The sequence below is a fragment of the Lissotriton vulgaris genome, chromosome 3_1 (genome assembly GCF_964263255.1).
Source record: "Lissotriton vulgaris chromosome 3_1, aLisVul1.2, whole genome shotgun sequence".
NCBI classification, from domain to species: Eukaryota; Metazoa; Chordata; class Amphibia; order Caudata; family Salamandridae; genus Lissotriton; species Lissotriton vulgaris.
The window spans coordinates 239499665-239523472 of NC_141689.1; the positions used below are offsets into that span (position 1 = coordinate 239499665).

Consider the following 23808-nt stretch of genomic DNA (forward strand, 5'->3'; position numbering starts at 1 on the left):
CGTGCTGTGTGTATGGAGCTTTTGTGTCTCGTGTGCGTGTTGTGGTTTGAATGGATGTGGGATGTATTTAGTGGCGGACTGACGGTTTACCGGCATTCATTACCGGCATGTTCATGTAACTGCATGTTAAATAAAGCGCTCTTACTTCATCAAAGGATTCAGCTCTTCTCTTCTTGAAGTGTGACCTTAATTACTTCTGTAACACTGTCGACGATCGGAGCACTTATCCTACGCGTGTTAAATTTGGATTTCTTCGAAGGATTCACTGATTTTTTTTTTCTTCTTGGGTGATACTCCGTTTTCATTGGCTATTCACACGGAGGAGTTTTGTTTTACCCTTTTTCATTGGATGTTGTAATATCTTCCTTACTGGTTGTTGCAAAGCGCAAATTTCAGACGAATTTTCTCATTGGACATTACCTGCAATGCCACATTTATGAGGAATCGTTTTTTCAGTTCATCAACAACTGTGGAGATATTTACAAGGAGGAAACACACTACAACATAATGAATATGCGGAACATTTTCGATCTTTTTTGTGGGGAACGAAATTTGTTATCAAATCAGATCATAAACCTTTGGTGCACATATTGTCACCGGGTGGGGGACGTGCACTTTCTTCTAGATTAGCAAGACTTTCTTCTAGATTACAAAATTTTCAGTATTCTTTGGAATACATTCCTGGGAAATCTAATGTTCATGCTGATTGCATGTCAAGACTTCCATTGGCGTGCAAGGAATCTGATGTGATTGATAAAGATGAGTGTGAAGTTGCAGAGAATTCAGTAGCACAAGAAGAGACATGGGACGAAGAAATGAACAAAGACTTAGAACTCAAGGTAGTGAAAGAGTATATATTGAAGGGTTGGCCTGAAGGAGAGAATTTTACCGGAGGCTTAATGAGTTATCATAAAATTAAGGAGGAATTGGCAATAGAAAATGGCATCTTATTAAGAGGTGATAAATTTATTCCACCTTTTGGTCTCAGGAAGAAGTTTCTTGATTTGGCTCATGAAGGGCATTTTGGCATATCAATTACTAGAAGGCGTTTAAAAAACAATTTTTGGTGTCCTGGTATTGATTATTTTGTAGAACAAGAAGTGAAATTGTGTGAATTATGTGCTAAAAGTGACAAAACAGCTAAGGCCTTGCCTAGTGTACCACAACCCGTTGAGTTACCTGTTTCACCTTGGAATAAACTTGGCATTGATATTATTGGACCATTTAGTGTGTTACCACAACAATATTCTTTTGGCATAGTGCTGATAGATTATTTCTCAAAATGGCCAGAGATAAAGATGGTCAAGGAGGTTACCAGTGATGTCAGTATACAATTCTTGGATGATGTTTTTTGCAGAGAGGGTATTCCTCAAGTGGTAGTTACGGACAACGGTCCACAGTTTGTTAGTAAGCAAATGGAAAGTTATTTCAGTAGGTGTGGTATTTCTCATAAAAGAATAGCAGTATTCCATCCAGAGGCTAATGGCCAGATTGAGAGATTTAACAGAGTAGTCAAGGAAGCCATTCAATTGGCTGTCAAAGGTGGTCTATGCTGGAATAGGGCGTTACAGTCCATGCTATTGTCCTACAGAACTGCTCCTAATGCAGTTACCTTATTATCTCCTTTTGAGTTGCTAAGAGGGCGGAAACCCAGTAACAATCTTGTTCCTTGGTGGTTAAAGAACAAGGACAGTGGTCGAATTGATTTTGCAGAGGTCGATTTTAGGGAGATTCGCAAGAAAGTTGATGCCTACAAAGAGAAAATGAAGAATGATTTGTCAAAAAAAGAGACAAGAATTTGTGTCCCTATTAAAGTGGGAGATTTTGTGAGATTAAAAAAAGGGGGTTATGTACATAAGGGATTAGCCAAGTGGTCTAATCCAATTGAAGTAGTTGAAGTATTTAAGAATGCTGTAAGAGTACTGGATGGAAGCGTTTGGCATTTTAGTAGAGTCTCAAAGTTTGAATATAGCAAGCACTTTTCTGAGAATGATTCATCTAATGTGTTTGTGGATGAAGATGATTCATCTAATGTGTTTTTGGACGTCAATGCCAATAGTTCAAGTTTGCCAGAGTCAACTGTTGTCTCTAGTAGTTGTGGTTCTAATGCACAAGAATTGTCAAGAAGTTCAAGAAGTCGCAGGGCTCCTGTAAGGTTCAGAGACTTTATTCTTACTTAAAAAAAAAAAAGGAGGGAGGTGTGTGGTGTCGTGTTATTGTTTGAAATGACGCGCGTGTATTCACGCGCGTCATCAACAAACAATATGCGTGTCTGGTTGTTGTTTGAATGTGTGAGTGTCGCGTGTTGTGTTTCGCGTGCTGTGTGTATGGAGCTTTTGTGTCTCGTGTGCGTGTTGTGGTTTGAATGGATGTGGGATGTATTTAGTGGCGGACTGACGGTTTACCGGCATTCATTACCGGCATGTTCATGTAACTGCATGTTAAATAAAGCGCTCTTACTTCATCAAAGGATTCAGCTCTTCTCTTCTTGAAGTGTGACCTTAATTACTTCTGTAACACACTGCATGGCACTTGATCATGGGCACTGCATTCCCTGGCTCAATTATGTCCACAAGCTGTCGCACAAGCTGGGTAGATCAGAACTCATCGTTTCTTACTGACAAGATTCAGATTGAATCAGCTTCATTACCTGATTGGTGAAAAGCTAGGTTGGAAAAGGGTCGAAGACCTCGGGTTCTGCTCCTGTGATAACTTCTCTGAGCAGGACACCTTGCACTTCATGTTTTTCTGCGACCACCTCATTGATAGTAGGAAGCGTTTTATTATCCCAATTTTAGTCAACAAAGGCTTCATGCAAGCTAGGGCAGTTTTAATCTATCTCCAAATGCTGACAAATGTGGGGGAAATCTTCAATATTGTTAACTTTCTTGCTGCTGCTGTTAGAAGCCTAAAGAGACTGAATTGTTAACATGAAATTATGTATGTTGTAGTGATATAGTTTTAAGATGAAATATAAGTACAAATGATTTTACCTGGAATTTTAACTAGCACATGGCAGTGAATTATTTGTTTTTAATCATGGTCTCTTGTTTACTGTGCTAAATTGTTTTATAGTATACTTTTATGGTTTGTTTTTAAACCGAATAAAGTGAATTGACTGACTGACTAGTATGAAAACATGATATTGGAAAAATAAGAGGGCATTCAACCAAATACTTTCAAAGTTTTCAGTGGTGGATTTACAAACCACACTTTGTCATTTACCGGTGTTACTTACTGTTTCATGTGTTGAAGACAATTCACAAAAAGAAAGACAGACTAAGCAGCAACCAGCTTTGGCAAAACCAGTAAGTCTAACTTCAGTGTGCTACAACTTGCAAACACCAATATACAGAAATGCTCGTTTCATTAGCACATAAAAGTATCCAGCCTGCTCCTCCTGATGTTGTTTTTCCAAACTGAAAACACCAGCAGCACTTGTTCCTTTAAGAAGCACAGGAGGCTTAAGACGTTTCTGTTTGGAAAAATAAACTCCGGGGTGGTAGTCTGATCTCCCTTGCAGGCCACTATTCCTGTGTTTGTAGCCAATATCCATGGGTTGCAAATTGGGACCTGCCTTATTAATATTCAAATGGAGGTTGTTCTGCGACCCCCTACGAATGATGTATTTGCAAACCCAACTAATAGTTGAGGTTGGTTTCCAAAATCAAAGTTCATTCACAAAAAGTTAGTGCACAGTTTCTGCCCACTTTTTGCGGATGGGCTCTGTGTACATTTGGGCCCAGGTTCCTTGCTTTCCTGCGTGTAGTACATTTGATAGAATTAGAGCAAATCAAACAACAATTGCACAGACAAAGCATCTTTCATCTAGGCTATCAGAGAGCCTAGCTTTCCATTGCAGACTTGCCCATTTCTTTCCCTCCTGTTTAACTCGCATCCACTACACACTTGTGATTGAATCCAAAGCAGCACCAATGCTGAGAGTGGGTGTGAGCCCCAGTATTTGTGTGGAAGTCCAGGTACCTTGGGACTGTCGGGTTGGACAAACTGTGCCTCCTTCAGTTCCTCTGCCTCACACTTCTGGCTGCCCAGCAGAGCACCATGTCATCCACAATGCTCTTGGTCGGCTTCTTCATCTTGGGTTTGGAGGCTTGTTTCGCTGCTGGAGAAGAAATATCCCCATGTGTGCTTAGGGTCCAAGTCATAAGCAAGGCAATGGATGTAGACACTGCTCTTACTTACTGCTGTACTTCTGGCTGGCACTGCCCTTACACCACACAGTGCCAGTCTCTGCTACAGTGACCAGCTAGAAGCATGTGGACAGTTCACATGAATCCCAGGCTCCACCGGAGCAGAGGTCAGAAGGGGGAGTCAGCGATGGAGGCACGCACAGAGGACAAGGGCCAGACAGGATTCAGATGGTGCGCTGCACTGCTCAGTATGCATTGCAGCATCCAAAAGTCACACTAATTTGCCCATCAGAAAATTAAACGGATGGGGGCAGGGTACCAGGGAGCCAGTAGCCTAAAGCCAAGATGGCTGCTGCCTAAAAGAATTCTGATTCTCTGTCTCCCAGTCCTTTAGAAATCATTAGGTATTTTGAAGTTACACACTTAAATCAAGACGGAATAGAAGAATGGAAAAAAAGAGGAGCCCAGTGATCTAATTACAGCTTGTCTGGGCTGTATGTGTATCTCAAACCAATACTTAAGTAAGGCCTGTTTGCCGCATTGGAAAGAGGGGCTCAGCAGTGTTACAGGTCACCACTGGACTTCGGTGATTGCCCCAGTACTGAGCACTGAACAGCTCTGTAAAGATTGAGTGACCAAGATCCACTAATATAATGCTTTCCAGAGAAGAACCTCAGGACATCTGAGTGTTGTGGGAAGATACTAAGAGGCACATGAATAATCGAAAATACTGGTTGAAAACGGCCCCCTTTATGACCAGTATTTTTGCAAATGCAAAATCGCAAAATAGGTAATCGCAAAATTTGCGATTATCTATTTTGCAAATTCCTTTAGGGAATCACAAATTGCGATTCCCTAAATGCAATGCATCATGCACTTCCAAATTGTGATTTTGCAATTTGGATTCGAACATTACCATCAAGTTCAAGTTGATGGTAATTTGCAAATACTTTGAAAAATGCACAAAAGTGCATTTTTCAAAGTGTCATGGCGCACACACATGCCCTTGGGGCATGTATGTGCTCCACATGTGCACACATGCCAATTTCGGGGTGCATCAGGGCATCCTTTTGGCCCCCTTACACCCTTGAAATTGCATGCATAATTTGCGAGTACCTATTCGGTACTCACAAATTGCGACTGTAATTCCCATGAGTCGCCACAAAAAGGGTGCCCGGGAGGTGCTGTGAGGAGGGCTACTAGAAGCCCACTTGGACATTGATAGTGACAGGTGACCTCTGACCCTGCTCGCAGGCAGGTCGCTCCCCACGCTGCTTCACGGCTCTGCCTGCATTGTTTTTGCCTAACCTTGTATTTTTCCCCTGTGCTTTCTTGCCCAGACTTGCTTTTATTCCTTTGTCCCTGTACTTGCTTTCTTGCCCACACTTGTTTTTATTTCTCTGTGCCTATTCTTGCTTTCTTACCCAGACTTGTTTTTATTCCTCTGTGCCTGTACTTGTTTTCTTGCCTAAACTTGTTTTTCCTTCCTGTGCTCACTTCTCCCACGGCCCATACCCGTTTTTCCCGCTGCTGCGTCCCTGCGGCCCGCCCCCCTGCAATCCCATTCGCCGCCCGCTCCTGCCTCACAGCTGCTCCTCCCTCCCACATCCCCTCATATGGAGGCTGCGGAGCGGGCGCGCAGAGCGGGCGCTCCACTGGTGCACCGAAGGCACGCCTAATGCAAGCCCATCTGTGCCTGTCCCCACCTGGACCGCGCCCAGCACCAAGACCCCTGGATCCCGCGAACGCCACGATGCCAGACACCGCTACGATGCCAGAACCCTCTACGCACTTAACACCAGACGATCACACACCCAAAAGCATCCGCCCCACCATAATGCCGACCAGTAAAGTACCCAACCACCTCAGATGCATCCTTCTTAACACCCGCTCTGCCCGCAAACAAGCGGTTGAACTCTGGGACCTACTCGACTCAACCTCCCCAGACGTCTCCTTCCTGACAGAGACCTGGCTGAACCCCGCCTCGGCACCCGACATGGCCATAGCCGTCCCGGAAGGCTACAAGATCACCCGCAGGGACCGCACCACCGGAGCAGGAGGAGGAATCTCCATCGTCCACTGGAACACTCTCTGAATCTCGACCAACACCAACAACACCTTCAGCACCGCCGAACACCTGCACTTCCAGATCTACACCGACCACAACACCACCCTCATAGGAACCCTCATCTACAGACCTCCCGTACCCCAACCACAGTTCAGCGACTTCATCGCCGACTTCGTCAGCACACATGCCCTCGCCTCCACGGATTACATCCCCCTCGGGGACCTGAACTTCCACCTCGAGAACAACAACACCAACTCCACCACCCTGATTGACAACCTAGACAACCTCGGACTCAGACAACTCGTCACAACACCCACCCACTCCGCCGGTCACACGCTTGATGCCATCTTCTCTGCAAGCCCCCACGTCTCCTTCAACCACACCACCGAACTCCACTGGACCGACCATCGCTGCATCCACTTCACCTTCAAGAAACCCACCATGCACCACCGCACCCAACAGATGCCTCGCCGCTGCTGGAGCAAAGTCACCGAAGACCATCTAACCAACACCCTCGCCCAGAGCCCACCCGCCGACCCCACCGACCACGACACCGCCACCCGCAACCTCAGACAGTGGATCAACGACTGTGCCAACAACCTCAGCCCGATCAAGAAACCCTCCAACAGTCACACCAACAAGAAAGCCAGCTGGTGCACTGAAGACTTCTGGGCCTCCAAGCAAACCTGCTGAAAGCTGGAGAAAATCTGGCTCCGTGAATGAACATCGGACAGCCATGCAGCCCACAAGAACGCTACCCACAGACAGCATCACCTCATCAGATCTGCCAACAGGGCGTACTTCAAAGACCGCCTAGACAACAACACGCTCAACTGCAAAGAGCTCTTCAACATTGTGAAGGAACTCTCCAACCCCAGCTCCAACACCAACGACGTCCCACCCTCGCAAGACCTGTGCGCCTCGCTGGCCACCTTCTTCCACCGCACGATCACAGACATCCACGACCGCTTCAACGCCACGACCGTCCTGACAACCACCGAGACCTCAGCCCACACGACCACCATCCGGACCAACCGCCTGCTCTCCTGGACCAACATCAACGATGACGACACCATCAAGATCATGAACACCACCCACTCTGGATCTCTGTCAGACCCATGCCCACACCACTTCTTCAACAAAGCCAGCACAGCCATCGCACCCCATCTCCGGAAAGTCATCAACACCTCCTTCGAAACAGCATCCTTCCCGGAGAGCTGGAAGCACGCCGAGATCAACGCCTTACTCAAAAAACCCAAGGCGGACCCCAAGGACCTCAAGAACTTCTGGCCCATCTCCCTGCTCCCAAAGGTCATCAAAAAGACTGTCAACGAACAACTGAACCGCTACCTCGAGGAGAACAACATCCTGGACCCTTCCCAGTCCGGGTTCTGCAGCAACCACAGCACAGATACTGCCCTCATCGCCGTCACCAATGACATCAAGTCCCTGCTGGACAACGGAGACACGGCGGCCCTCATCCTCCTGAACCTGTCAACCGCCTTCGACACGGTGTGCCACCACATACTATGAACATGCCTCCACAGCGCCGGGATCCAAGAGAAGGCCCTGGACTGGACCACCTCCTTCCTCTCTGGATGAACACAGTTCGTCTGCCTTTCGCACCGAAGCCACTGAGATCATCTGCGGTGTACCCCAGGGCTCATCCTTCAGCCCAACTCTGTTTAACATCTACATTGCACCATGACACCCAGCTGATCCTCTCCCTCACCAAGGACCCCCACGCCACCAAAACCAACCTTCACGAAGGAATGAAGGCTGTCGCTGAATGGATGAGGGACAGCCGACTGAAGCTGAACTCGGACAAGACGGAGGTCCTCATCTTCGGATCCACCCCTTCGGCCTGGGACTACTCCTGGTGGCCGACTGCACTGGGAACCGCCCCAACACCCACCGACCACGCAAGCAACCTAGGGGTCAGCCTCGACTTCACCCTCTCCATGACTAAACAGTTCAACGCCGCCTCCTCCTCCTCCTGATTCAACACCCTCTGCATGCTCCGCAGGATCGACAAGTGGATCCGCACTGAAACGAGAAGAATGGTCACCCAGGCCCTCGTCAGCAGCAGGTTGGACTACGGAAATGCCCTCTATGCAGGAGCCTCGGCCAAACTCCTGAGACGGCTCCAACGCATCCAGAACGCCTCTGCACGCCTGATCCTCGACATCCCTCGCCGCAGCCACATCACACCCCACCTGAGATACCTGCACTGGCTCCCGGTCAACAAGAGGATAACCTTCAAGCTCCTCACCCACGCACACAAGGCACTCCACAACACCGGACCTCAACAGACGACCCAGCTCCTACACCCCCAGCCGCCAGTTCCGCTCCGCCGACCTCCACCTCGCCACAGTCCTCCTCTTCCGAAGAGTGACCTCCGGCGGCAGATCGTTTTTCCCACCTTGCCGCCAAGACCTGGAACACCCTCCCCATCCACGTACGGCAGACCCAAGACCTGCTGACCTTCAGAAAACTCCTCAAGACCTGGCTTTCCGAGCTAGCAGCATTCCCCACCCCAGCGCCTTGAGACCCTCACAGGTGAGAAGTGCGCTTTACAAATTATATGATTGATTGACAGAGGAACATCAATGTAATTTGCTGGTAGGTGGTTTTTGCTTCTCATCAGGACCTGAGCTTATGAGCCCTGGGAAAAGAAAATGGGAAGGTAAGTTAATTTTAAAATATGCCCAATATGATGTCCCAGCTCTCTCTTAACCGCTTCATTAAATCTAAGATACTCAGCCCGCTGCGACAACATAGCATCAGATATTAGACTAAGAGCTGAAAACAAAAAAGCAGCCACTGACTGTACGGATTCCTCAAACCCTGTACTAGAATCACTTACTGATGCAATGCTAAACCTAATGTGATTAAAGTAAAACCAGGATAGATAAGGATACCCAAATGAGCGTGTGTTAAATGTGAAAGCTTCTGTTGGTGTGGTAGAAATGACAGATCAGGACAGTACATTTCTAGCTTTTATTGGGCAGTGGCTGTGAAACAGGGGAGAGATGGGAAACAAAATAACCAAAAACAGGCAAAACTCACCTTTGATTTAGTCTTTCCTCCCAGACCATTGCAAAAAACTGAGTATACAATGTCATGAACAGAAGATGCTTGCCTGAAATCTGGTGATACAGGTTAAAAGGCCTTCTTATTAGACATGCAAAATTTCTTGCACACAATAGATGGGAAGATTGACACCATCCCCAAATGTGTCGACCATATGAAAGACATGACAACTATGGTGAGTGGCTGGATAAGCTGAAAATGTTTGTCAGTTGTTGGAGATCATGCAGATGGTGAGAGGTGAAATACTCAAAAGTAATAGAAATCCTTCAGGTCAAGAATAAAGACTTTGAAGCAAGTTTAAAAAGCAAACATATTTGAACTATGAGGATTCCTGAGTGAACACTGGGAAAAGGGATACATACTTTGAAATTGTATTACTACCTGATTTTATGGGACTAAATCCATATTCCTTGTCTGATATGATTTGAGATGAAGAACCCGATCCAATATTTACTTTTTTCATCCCTTCAACATTGAGTAAATAGGTTTCCCTAGGGAATCGGAATCCTATCCCGTATGTAATCATGAGGCCAATGTGATACCAGTACTGAAAGTCCACACTGCTGATGACCTGATCTGGAAAACCCAATCAAACTGTTGCCTTCTGATCTCACCTCTCCTTCTGCATCTCAACAGCTTATTTTGAACTGTAACCTCATGCCCCAATTCAACCAAAATGATGGAAATTGTACCCATGCCCATCTGACGCAGCCATATCAGTCTTGGTACTGGGAGCTTACCTCCACCTTTAGCAAACTCTGTCAAACCCAAGGACGGACTCCTCCCCATCTCTCTTACCCTCCTAGAACATCTGGGCTCAATACCTATCTATGATTCAGTGTATATTTGTAGCTCCTTTCTAGATCTGAATCTTACCAAACACAGACTACAGCTGCCAAATGGTGGAACACACACAACTGTCTGACAGGCTGGATCAGGACGAAGGCACTTGGATGCCTCATAATGTTTAAATCAGTCCTACTTTTAAAGCTGTTTGTATGCTGCTGCACCTGCACCTGCACCTGCCCCTGCAGCTGCAGGCTTCCTTGACCGTATCTTCTGGATACTCGGAGGATACTCACAGGAATTAAACAGAATTGCTTGCAACATAAAGCAATTAAAATTTTGAAAGATACACATGCAATAAAGCGGACAGTTCATATTAGAAAAGAAGAATAAGTAAAGCAAAGAAACAAAGTAAAAGGATAAACCATAGAACATGGCACATATCCCCTTCCCTTGGGGAATTTTGAGAGAAAAAAGAAGTATAGGAAAAAAAAAAAAATTTTGACATTAATAAATACACCCTGAAAAATCCTATAGTAACATCAAAGCATACACCATGAATAAACAAATAAACTAACGCATCTTAACACCAGAGCTTTCTCAAAAGCTAAACTAACACATCTTAAAATCTTTGCTTGCTAAACAAGCTATTTAATAATTAATCTAACGCGCCTTACTACCTGCGCCATTTAATAATTAATCTAACGCGTCTTACTACCTGCGCCATTTAATACTTAGTCTAACGCGTCTTACTACCTGCGCCATTAAATACTTACCATAGCGCAATAGAACTAAAGATGGGTACACTGCCCAAAGCGCAATAAAACCAAGGATGGTTACACTGCCCATAGCGCAATAAAAGCAAAGATTGGTAATCAGACTTTTGCACACTGCAAGAAACAAAACAACTAGTACTGTTACATGGTCATATATAAAGAGTAATGTGAGAGTGAGGAGTATGTAAGGCTTAAGCTGCTAGGCACACAAATCTAGGGAGAATAAAATCAGTGGAAAGGGTGTGCACTACCCACACTGAAAGAATATAATAATTATAAGAAGACCAGCTCCTATACAATAAATCCCCTAAGTAGAAGTTCTAGCACCAAGAAAATACTAGCCATTAGAAACAAACTCATAATCACTTAAGCTCTCACTAAGGCACCAAAGCCTGGAAAAAACATAGCACATGTAAAAAACTGACCCAGTGCGCTTGACGTAACACACAATGTAACTAAGGTGCCAAATAACAAAACAGTAAGTAAGCTGTATGCAAACCATTAAACATTGTTCAGGAAGGTAACAATATTATATAATAAAAAAAAACATATGTGCATTCTACATAGTACAGTAAATGAGAAATAAGTACTCATTGTGATCTGACGGTAAAATAACAAAATGTCGAAGTAATGTGAAGCAATAGTTCCACAAAGAAGAAATGTTGTCCTGGTCAGCGGTATCTCACCCGATCTGAAATGGAGACTGAGAAACAAGGAAGCACATCTTGTGTACACTTTCAGTCAGTGTAAACACGGAGCAATGTAGATGTATAAACACGGAGCAATGTTGATGAATAGCCCAATTTGCCAACGGGAAATCAAGGAGAACCAGTACCTGTGAGAAGGCTCGTTAGTAGCAGGTGAAGACGATTCAATGTGGGATAATACCCGACAGGAATGCCAAGCGGGAGACTTGAAGATAAGCAACAAACAGTACTTTGGAGCGCAACAGCTGCTGAGAAACAGTAGAACCCGAAGATACAGTGCAGATCCAAAATGGCGTCACGCTTGTTGACGTTATGCCGAGTGGTTCACCGCACACCAGAGCAGCAGAATGTCATATCAGCAGCGCAGACAACGTCACTGAGGAAGCCAGGGACGCATCCACGGGACAAAGGTAAGTGCGTGTTTGAGCTCGTGGCGCATTTTCAAAGTTCAAAACTGGCAGTTGCTAATAAATGTACACGACGGGACAAGGACTAAATCCAATCTTGAATTAATAAAAACATGTCTCACCTGTCCATCGGTACTGAGCATAGACAACCAACCAAAAGCGATCGAAACACACAGTAGGAAATGGGTCAAGTAGGCGCTTTTTTCCTCGCAGCGCTTTTTTTTTTCCTCACAAGACCAACGTTCACTGCAGATTGCACTCTCCATACTGTACACTCATGAGGAAATAAGCGGGCAAACAGTATTAGTGGTAAATAAAGATAACACTGTTGTATGATCACTTGCTTCGTTAAAGCACTGTCTCCAATTCCAATGTAGTTGGTGCTAGCTGCACAGTGAACACAGTTACTCCCCAATGAAACGAAATCCAGATCAAGATAGATCGGTAGTTTGCTAGCCTTCATAGTAATAGTTGAAGCTGGGTTGGTACCAAACAGATATGTAAATTTTCTCGGCAAGCAGGATAATATCAGCTTAAAATGGAATGTGAATCGCCCTGGGCAGGTTGTCCAGGTGGTGGAGGACACTGGTGGGACTCAGGAGGGCGTTCTTTTCCTTGTATTTATTTTCAAAGTTGCTTTGCCTTTTTTTCTTGTATAAATAAAGTTCATTATAAATTGTAAGTTTCCTCACCTCCTATATTCTTGTGGCCAAAACACATAGGGTTGCTTCAAGACCGTCGCCAAAATGTTGTAAATAAATGAAGATATAAAGTAGATGGTAGCTAGGTAATTAATCCAAGTAAGATGTTTATTAGTTGGTTTCAATAAGATAAGTATTAGGTCCCACCAGGAGCTTGATGGATGTTGCTCAGCCCTCACTCACCAACTGACATTCTCCACACACACCAGGCACACACACACATTCTATTCACTCTGACATCACACACACCAACATTCCACGCAGACATCTCACTCATTCTGGCTGAGCAACCTAAAAGGAGATAAATCTAGTTACAACAACAAGCTCTCTTCCCTCGCTATACTCCATCACACCGTCTTAGATCCTCCAATGTGGGACTGGTGTCATGCCCTAAAGATAAATAGAGTGAGGTGGGGGGAAAGCGATTTTCATAATTAGCTGCAAAATTGTGAAATTCACTTCCGACACCACTCTGACTTCAACCAAGTGGAATACTTTTTAGTAAGCAAATTAAAACATGGTTTACTCTCAATGCTAACCGATCTAGTCGCACTCGCAGGTACCTTATCCTAGCGCCAAGACGCCTCAGCATTAGTGCGCTTTATAAATGTCTAGTCAGTCAGTCAATATGGCTTCGGCCAGTGATTTGGTTGTTAGCAAAGCTCTGTAGATAACCTTGCATAAAATATATATATTTTTAAATCTTTATTTTTGGGATTTTCAACAAAGCAATACACCATAGCATTCAGTGCAAATCAACTATGCAGGCCAGTAACCCTCCGACCCGCTACCCCTTGCTCCACCCTGCTGAGGAAGAAATAATGTTTCGTACACAACCTGCAAGCAAGAATATTGTATACATTAGAGTAATCCACACCAGGTGATCCCATCAACAGTTTTAATATTTCTGTCTTCATGAGCTCACAAACCATTCCTAATCAGAGTCCGAATCTATAGTCCCACTTGTATTAAAGTTGTCTATTAGTTGTCTCAAGGCCGCCACAGTTTCAGGGACTTTCTCATCAGTGCGGGAATTGCGTATGTTATGTACTTCAGCACTTCCCCTTTCCAAAACATCATGCACCCATAAATCTATACTCGGCACCTTGCTCCCCATCCAACCCACAGCAGCTCTGCGCTTCGCTAGAAGCAGCGTAAATTGCAGAAATGTGTAAGACATTTTACGTTTTTGAGGTTTCTTTATTATCCCCAGCAGGCATGCCACAGGCAACCAGGGAATTCCAATGCCTGTGGATTGCCCTACTCTGGGAATCGCCTCCCCCCAGAAATTCAGAACTTTTGCACAGTGCCAGGCCAGGTGAAAGAAACCTGTATCATGCTTCCCAAAGGAAACACATCTCATTGTCTAGGTGGGATCTATCCTATGGAGCCCTACAGGCTTATGTAGGCACGATGCAATTAATTGAAGTGCCGCAACTTGAGTCTATGATTACACAATACTTTCTGCACCAAGCTGCATGCACGGTCCCAATCTTTATCCTCAAATGGTTCACCCAGATCTCCCTCCCATGCTGCAATACTATGGTATGGAGGCTTAGTGGCTTCCTCCCTAAGTGCCCTATGAAAAAAAGAGTGATGAGATGTCTACCCCACCCCCTTCATGTCATCAGTCCTCCCAGCGTGTGAGAGGCAGGTGTCGCAGCCGGATACGTATTCCAAATTCCCCCCACCATCCAACTTGGCGTAGCGCAGGAACTGTGCTTTTTCCAAGTGCCTGAAATCATGCTTACAATGTATTATTAAAGGCGCCAGAAACATGTTGACCTGCAGCTGCATAGATTTTATGGCTAGAACGTGAGCCGATAAGCTCGAACAACAGCTACCTTGTTATGATAACCTTGGAGGCTTTAGCACTCAGTGTGCAGACTAGAGTCACGATGTAAGTCTAGGGGTGCTGAAAACAAGCCAGTCTCATGTGAAGCATTTCACGCAGCCTAACTTACAACAACAGTTATATGCAGTGTTGTGTGCAAAAGCAGCAAAAAGGAAAAATGGCATTTAAACTTCTAATAAGCCTATGCTAACTAAGCAGTGTGAATAACAAGGCCCAGCCCACACTACAAGATCACCCTCCAGGGGGTATCCCCCTCTCTCCACCTCTCCATGGACATGTCACGTTTGATGGCTCGAAAGGGTTAGAGATTCCAGATACACAGTACTCTAACCTTGCATAAAACATTGATGTGAAAGTATACATGAGCTTGCTGTTGAGTAAAGTTGAGCTTTAATGAAAAGCTCTTTTTCCAAGATGACAATTTGGTTTACCTCAGTAACTGGGGTGGGTAATGGGGTAGTTCATCTAAAACGAATGGAATGAATCTAACTATAGTAAGACATATCCCCAGAATTGTAAGCCAAATGTGTGTGTATGTTGATAGGGGATCTACAGGTCTTAATTAAACAAATGGAGGAGTACCACCATAGAGAATCAGAAACATTCCTAATGGGGTGTGTAGAAGACAAAAGGAAGGGATTTATCCTTTTGTAAAAAAACCCTCACTCACCAAACTAGTGGTGACATGCTTCATCATCGGGGTCCACCCTGATGACCTAACGCCACCAGGGTGTGCTACAACACCTGAATTACAGTGGAGCAGGTTGTGGGTGTAAAGTGCAAAAAAAGGTGTTAAAAATTGTCCTGGTTTAACTTGGTGGGAAGATAAATTTTATTTACAAGCAACTGGACAATGTTAAAAAAAGTGATGAGATACTGTAAGGGTAGTTATGACCCAAAGTATCTATGTATGTGATCTGGTCTACATGTTTCAACCTTAAAGGAATGTGCCAGGTTTTCGTCAGGACCAAGAACAAGGAAGGTGGACGGTCTGCGCCCCCTATAAGACGCACCCAGTCCTATCTCCTTGTGACCATGTAAGCAAAAAATCGCTAATGGTGAAAGCTCTAACCACACTGGGTGAGCGTGGTGAGAAAAGAAAAAAGACTCCTATTGTAGTATCTTTTAGCATCGGAGGGCAGGGGGTGGTGTCACCTCAGTTAGAAAACTATTAGTTTTGCCGTGGTGGTTAAGGCCATTACCTACATCCAGACCGCTGCCCCGCTTTATATTTAGATCGACAGGTCTTCCCTGTCGTCTCATGCCAAGATCAATATTGTTTGCATTGATTTTTAACTGCTTGGCTTGGACCCAACCTTCAACAATAATGAGACAAGTCCTTAAAGCTGCAGCGAATTAGTCTTAGTCATGATTACTAACATTTTAAGGGATATCTCTGCTGTGGCATGCTGATATTTTGCAGCGAATGTGGCTGTAAATGCTAATGTCCACCTACAGATTGTGATTGGAGGAAACTGCAGTATTGTATGGAGGCCTGGTATATGCCTATATAATCTTCCTAGGGTGAAAAGGGAGATTGCTACAAAATGAACTCTAGTAATGCTTGATTTAGCCGGAAGTAACGTGGCTACAGGAGTAAGAAGGAATGAAGGGACCCAACTAGAGCAACAAGCAGATTACATTTATTGCTTCTTTTGTTACACTGCGTCATTACTGTTTGGTTATGATAATAGCTGCTACTATGAACTCCCTAATTACACCACATTCCAAAGATGTTGTATATAGTGTGGATCCTTTTCCTTTTCTTCATCCACTTTCTTCTAATTGTTTGCTTGCTTATGTCAATTTTCAGATACTCCAATACTGCACAAGCTCTGGAACAAGAGACCAAAATGGGTTTAAGACGCTTTGAAGTTTGTGACAATATTGATCTAGAGACTATTTTAATGGAGTATGAAAGTTACTATTATATAAAGTTCCAGAAGTACCCCAAAGTTACCAAAAAGGTGTTGGATAGCGGTATGTAGACCTTGTCACATTTCTCAAATTACTTTTCATTCTATTATAGTTTTGCAAGTAGTAACTCTAGAGGTGCTTATATTAAATAAAGTATGTAAATTAAGCAAAAAGTATATAAATGAAGCAATAAAGTAAACATTTAAAAGTTGCCCAAGGTTGACAGTGGTACATTTCTAGAGAATCGTGATTTTCTTTTCTTATTGTGTAGTCATTATATGGTCATTTTGAAATTTGTTTAGTGTTTTTTTTCTGGCACAATAGGAGAAAGTTATAACAGCATCAGTTAAAATATATTTCCGGATAATTTTCTTGGATTTATCTGAAACATCCTCTTGGGCTAACTACTGCCCAAATGACATTACCATCACCTTTTTAACCATGTTGGCATGATCCATATTACTCAACTCTGTGATGAATTTGGTGATAGCACTTTTTTTCTCTTTATGTGCAGGGGATCCCTTGCTAGCTTTTAGGTGCAGGTTCATCATAAATTTACCCCATCATTCTGACTTGTTGCACTAACGCAAAACCTCCACAGCTCCAAAACTGTGGAGTGACAGTAGGAAAGGAATCCAACTGTGTGTTGGTGTGATTTGTTGGTAATTGATGCTCAGTCCATTTCACATACACAGTTTGTCTGCACACCAGTGCATTAGTGATCTGTTAAAGAACTGCAGCCTTCAATCTCTGAACTCCTCTTTCTAGCAAAACACTGTACATCCACACTCTATGAAAAATGGCGGAGCCCACATTGCACATGGAATGTGATTGACAGTTAAGGCTTGTAATACAGTCACAATTTAGCACACACCTGTATAACAAGCCCTGTGCTGTCAATCACACTATCCGTGTGTACACAGGGTCTGCCATGCAGCATTATATAAAACTATGATTTGGATAGAGGTGTGTGTGTCTGTGTGTGTATGTGTGTGTGCGTGTATGTGTGTGTGTATGCGTGTGTGTGTGTGTGTGTGTGTCTGTCCCCTGCTACTTGAATGGGTCTCCAAGCAAACCTAATTTTACAGCCATGCAACCATCACATTTAATACCCCCCTCCCACTCATACAGGGGGTATGTCTGGCATAACAATGTTTTTTTAACATATTGTCCCGATTCTTGCTGTGTGGGTGCTGCCCATAAACAGATGCCCAACAAACCACAGATGGGCCTCTTGCTACTGGGCCCACTTGACAGTCCACTTACCCACCTGGGGCTGTATTACACTAATTCCCCCGGGTGCGCAACAGTTGTTTACGTCTGCTTTGTGGGCCCCAGGGTCACTTTGGTATTACAGAAGGGGCTAAAAATGCTTGTGCGGCCCCTTCTGTTATACCAAAAGCGCTTGTGCGCATAAAGCGCCAGCGCTATCTTCAGTGGACATTCCCTCATGTGCATGGGGACGTGCCCCATGAAAATGAGGGAATCCCTTTGCCTCTGCACCCGCACTGTATTACAGAGGCAAAGAAGCTCTCAAAGGGCTCACTGACAGGCACGAGTACAGCCCTCTGGAGGGGGTAGAGGGGTCCCATGGACCCCTCAGACATCCCCTTGCAGTTACTGACTTAACCCGCCTGCATGGGGATCTCTAATCCTCTTTGAAAGTGCATGCAGATTGCCGCCTGCACTGTGAAAACACGGAGCTGCTTCAAAGCAGCTGCTCTGTTTCACGAGTTTGCGGCTGCCCTGAGAGCGGCGGATTCATCATAATACGGAGCATTTTCCTTTATTGCTCCTGGCGCACCTTTTAAAAGGTATGCCCAGCTCAATGAAGGAAAATGCACTGCATGTATAATGCGGCCCCAGGAGTTTACTTTGACATGATGTTAGCATTAGAATTGACTACTCTGGAAGACATCTGTGAGATTCTGACGGAGAGTGGCCCTCAGAAAACAGAGTTTGTTTGTGTACCATTCTCTGGCAGACTGTTCTTTTTTTAAAAGTTTGAGTTTATTAAAGAATAACAAGAAAAATAACAGCAATACAATGAATCAAACAAATCTTATTTAACATAAAGATGTGAAGTAAAATAAGAATATATAAGGATAGGTTCATCAAGCTGTACACAAAAGGAAATATACACAATATAAACAATGAAGGGAAGGGGCAAGGGAAGGGAAGCAATATGAAATTAATTTATAACAATTGAGAGATGCAACAATGGAAGCCTAACAATAACTGAGTTTAAATAACATGGTATAAACATAGAGGTGTGCATAATCTTCCAATCGTCTAGGAGTAGAGTGGCAAATGGAGAGCTTAAGGTGGTTTCCGTACATCATCTGGAACATTGGTAGTTTTAACTTTAGAAGAGGCAGACAGAGATAAGTATGTTGTTAATGGAAGCCATAAAATATATTTTAATTGCTAGAGATGTAGGGGAGACACAATTAGTGTCTGGTCGGTGATGGAAGCAAACAGCGTTCCACCAGGATCTGAAAGTGACTTTATTTGCCTGTTTCCAGTTTGAGGTCATTAAATGAAAGGCAATGGCTAGCAATAAATCTAAGAGTTTAAAGCTCAGCGATGATTGGAGCTATTGGGGTGATAATGTGCCTAGGAATATATTTGTAAGAGAAAAAGGTATCCGAACTTTGAAAATTATCTTAACTTGGGACTAAACCCACTGCCAAAATTGGTGGATAGGGGGACATTCAAACAACGTGTGTTTTAAATCGGTGGAAGGACAAGGGCAGGACCACCAAGTAGAGGACATATCTGATGAAAAAGATAATAGGGTTGATTGAGAAAATAGTACTCGTTGATAAATGAAATAAAGGGTTTGTGTGGTATTTGCAGCACAAGAAGTTTTGTGAATCTTAGACCATAATTTGTCCCATAAAGGGATTGGCCAATCTTGTGATAAATTATTTTCCCAAGCCAATTCAATCTTAGGTTTGTGTCTGTCCGGGGGAAATTGTAACAATTTGTATACATTGGAAGCAGGGGGGGGGGGGTCAAGTATTGAAACCCGTTTTTTGTAATTTACAGGCAAGCTACTAGTTCTTGGTAAATTTAGAAGATATTGATTGAGGGAAGGACATAAAAGATTATATTGCGATCTAAAGGACGTTGGTAGAGAGAATTTAGTTTGGAGATCAGAAAAAGAGAGGGGTTGATCATTAAGTATAAGCTGAGATATCCTCGTAAACCTTTAGAATGCCAGGTTTTCCAGTATATAGATCAATTGTGAATTTGTAATGATTTATTATACCAAATGGGTTGCTGATGTTAAGAGCTAGTTGAGGGATATGATGATGCTAAAAGGGGAACCAAGAGTTTACGGGAGTGGGAAATGAAAGGGGAACGTAAAGATGTAATATTGGTGGTAAAAGCGAGGACATCTCGAAAATCGAAAGGGGAAATAAGACATTTCTCTATTTTTATCCATAATGAGGATATACAGGAAGCTCCATAGAGATCCAACTATAAGTTTGTTTGAGGGAAAAAGCAGAATGATGAGCTTTAAAATCAGGAAACCTAAGACCTCCGCTAGGTCTATCTTTTTTAAGGAAGACAGAGCTATACGAGGGGGTTTACCTTTCCATAGAAATTTTGTCAAAGTAGATTCAATTTTCTTAAAGTAGTATCCAGGAATGTGTAAGGGGATCATGGAAATAGTATATAAAATAAGAGGAGAAAGCATCATTTTAATTCAGTCTAAACAACCCCTCAAAGATAGAAAAAGGGGGTGCCAACGTCTAATAGCAGAAGGGTAAAATTGCCTTCAAGGGACTTATTCAGTCTATATTTGTTAGTTGAAATTATTCTAGAAAGAATCAATGGATCATCCTTGGGGTGAATTAATCAAAACTGATCAATTTATATTATCAACATATAACATATAACCAAAGACACAAGGTGTATACGAAAAGGTTTTTATCAAATAGTTCATTAAATCAACTTCATATACAGATAAATAAACAAATAAGATTTTAGGACTGTGGGTACACATATAAATAAATTGCTAAGTGACTCAACAGAACCTAAAAAACACCTATCCCAAAACACATTGAGTAAAACAAAGAGGGGGATGAGATGTATTGTCGACGTTTCGGTTTCTTAATAATGATTTGATGAAACCATCCTCAGGACCATTATCAGTGCTGATCTGTATAGAAATATTGTAATCTGCTCGCAAATCGCAATCACAGTTTCACGCAGTGAAAACGTTGGTGGATCACAGTATCCTAATGCCTTAACTAGTGGATGTGGAAAGCACTCATCAAGGCTGGATATGAAGTCAAATCTTCACTCCCATGCATGTATATTATAACGCAGAAATCGCCCGGTGTCACTCGTGCGGAGTCTTATCTGCTTTTTAGACACAGTCTGAAGTAATTGTGACCAGTATGAATTTTAAACAGGTCAGTAAACAGTCATTTGTCCTGCAGCGCCTAGGATTCTGGCGAAGTGGAATCACAAACACGTCCCGTCTGAAATGACGGGGCGAAGTGGAATCACAAACACGTCCCGTCTGAAATGACGGGACGTGTTTGTGATTCCACTTCGCCAGAATCCTAGGCGCTGCAGGACAAATGACTGTTTACTGACCTGTTTAAAATTCATACTGGTCACAATTACTTCAGACTGTGTCTAAAAAGCAGATAAGACTCCGCACGAGTGACACCGGGCGATTTCTGCGTTATAATATACATGCATGGGAGTGAAGATTTGACTTCATATCCAGCCTTGATGAGTGCTTTCCACATCCACTAGTTAAGGCATTAGGATACTGTGATCCACCAACGTTTTCACTGCGTGAAACTGTGATTGCGATTTGCGAGCAGATTACAATATTTCTATACAGATCAGCACTGATAATGGTCCTGAGGATGGTTTCATCAAATCATTATTAAGAAACCGAAACGTCGACAATACATCTCATCCCCCTCTTTGTTTTACTCAATGTGTTTTGGGATAGGTGTTTTTTAGGTTCTGTTGAGTCACTTAGCAATTTATTTATATGTGTACCCACAGTCCTAAAATCTTATTTGTTTATTTATCTGTATATGAAGTTGATTTAATGAACTATTTGATAAAAACCTTTTCGTATACACCTTGTGTCTTTGTTTATATGTTATATGTTGATAATATAAATTGATCAGTTTTGATTAATTCACCCCAAGGATGATCCATTGATCCTTTCTAGAATAATTTCAACTAACAAATATAGACTGAATAAGTCCCTTGAAGGCAATTTTACCCTTCTACTTTCATTACCCAAGCCCTCAAGGGTATTCCGGGTTGCTCACTTCCTTGATTAACGTCTAATAGCGTCATTCAGTTTTGTGGTGATATAATCAAAGTTGAACTTTATTGTATCCGAGATTAAGAGGGCGAACCACAAGCCTAAATATTATATTTTAGATGGTTGCCATGAAAAACCGGGATGGTCAAAGAGATGTTTTTGACATAAAACATTTAAAGGTAAAACTTCACATTTGTTGGTGTTAAGACTGTAGCCTGAGAGCTGAGAAAAAGAGGTTACCTGTTAAAGACAAAGGGGGAAGAGAAATTTCAGGATTAGAACAGTATAAAAGAATGTCATTGGCCTAAAGTGACATTTTAACCTGTAGACCAAATTGAAATCCTAGAATACGATCATCCCGCCTAATCTTAGTTAAAAAGGTTTCTAATGCTATGACAAATAAGAATGGTGACAAGGGGCATCCCTGTCGACACCCCTCTAAGCAATGGGAAGTATTAGGAGGCTATACTGTTGACAAATATTGAAGCTTTAGGGCCTGAGTATAACAAAGAAATTAAAGCAATGAATTTAGGAGGAAATGCATGAAACATAAAATGCCATTCAATTCTATCAAAGGCCTTTTCTGCATCTAAAGCAATAGCCGCAATAGGGTGATCTAAGGATGACGCCTTGCTTAGGATATTAAAGAAGACTCGAGAGTTGTCAGAGGCTAGTCTTCCCTTGACAAAACTGGATTGTTCAGAGCCAATCAAATCAGGTAAGACAGGATAGATACAGAGAGCCAAAATCTGTGCGAAGATCTTATAGTCTGTATTAACTAGGGAAATAGGCTGATAATTCTTACAAAGAGAGTGATCTTTATCTTCCTTAGGGATTAAAAAGATCAAGGCATCCTGAAACGTGCCTTGAGATGAACCATTATTAGAGAAAAAAGTAAACAAAAGTAAAAGATTAGGCAAAAGAATCTTTGCAAGATGATACAAAAACTCAATGGTAAAACCATCTGGTCCAGACGCTTTCCCACGACGTAAAACCGAAACCGCATGGGAGATCTGCTAAAGAAATATCAATTCCCAGGGAATCAAAGTCAATGTGATTAGATGGAGGAGAAGGAATGGATTGAAAATAGGTAGAAACGTCAGACTGTTCTGGTAGGGATTCAGGTGTATATAAGTTCTTATAAAAAGTAACAAATTCATTTAAAATATCATTATCTTTAAAAATAGGAGTACTAGTATGACCCTGTAAAGATTCTATTCTCATTCCTTCCTTTCTAATTTTTAAGTAGTTAGCTAGTAATTTCCCCATTTTGTTTTGACCCCCATAGTAGCAAGAATTACTTTTCAATAAGTAATTGGAGGTAGCATCTGTAGATAATCTAATAAAAATAGGTTTGGCATCAATAAGATTTTTCAAAGAAGACTCATTATTAGATTGATAATTTGCATATTCTGTTTAATTTTATTAAGCAATTGAGTGGTTGGGCTTCTAGGGATTTTTTCTTTTGTGATACAAAATGTATAATAAAACCCCAGGCTGAAGCTTTAAAGGAATCCCATATCATAAGAAAGGGAGATTCCGGGGTTGTGTTATTAGTGAAGAATTTGGAGGCAACGGAAATAAATTGTTGAGAAAAATTAGGTTCTAGAAGTAGGGAATTATTAAAGCACTATCTTCCTGGGAGGGGAGAAAAAGGAATAATATCTATACATACATGTACAGAAGCGTGATCTGAGATTACAATGGAACCAATTTCAGATTGAATGGCATATTGGGCCAGAGACTTACTTAGGAAAAGGTAATCGATACAGGACTGTGAGTGATGTGAGGCTGAATAAAAACTATATTCTCGAAGGTCAGGGTGACCAAGTCGCCAAATATCAACCAACGATTTGCAACGTATTGTGGATGTGAATTGTGAATGCATTTTAGAGGGAACAAACTCAACTCTAGAATGTCTAACTTATATGGGATCATGAATTTGGTTACAATCACCACCAAATATAATCTAGTCCTAATCATACAGAAGCAATTTGTCAGATACAGTAGACCAGAAAACCTTATTGACTGAAGTA

General features: G+C 42.7%; 1 protein-coding gene across 1 annotated transcript in view; it reads left to right on the forward strand.

Moving 5' to 3' along the window:
* Window positions 1-23808, forward strand: part of KATNAL2 (katanin catalytic subunit A1 like 2) — a 306132-nt gene that overhangs the window by 101347 nt on the left and 180977 nt on the right. Inside the window, exon 3 of the mRNA XM_086963443.1 lies at window positions 16358-16524. Within this exon, the coding sequence (XP_086819569.1) occupies window positions 16358-16524 (167 nt within the window). The remainder of the gene's footprint in view (window positions 1-16357; window positions 16525-23808) is intronic.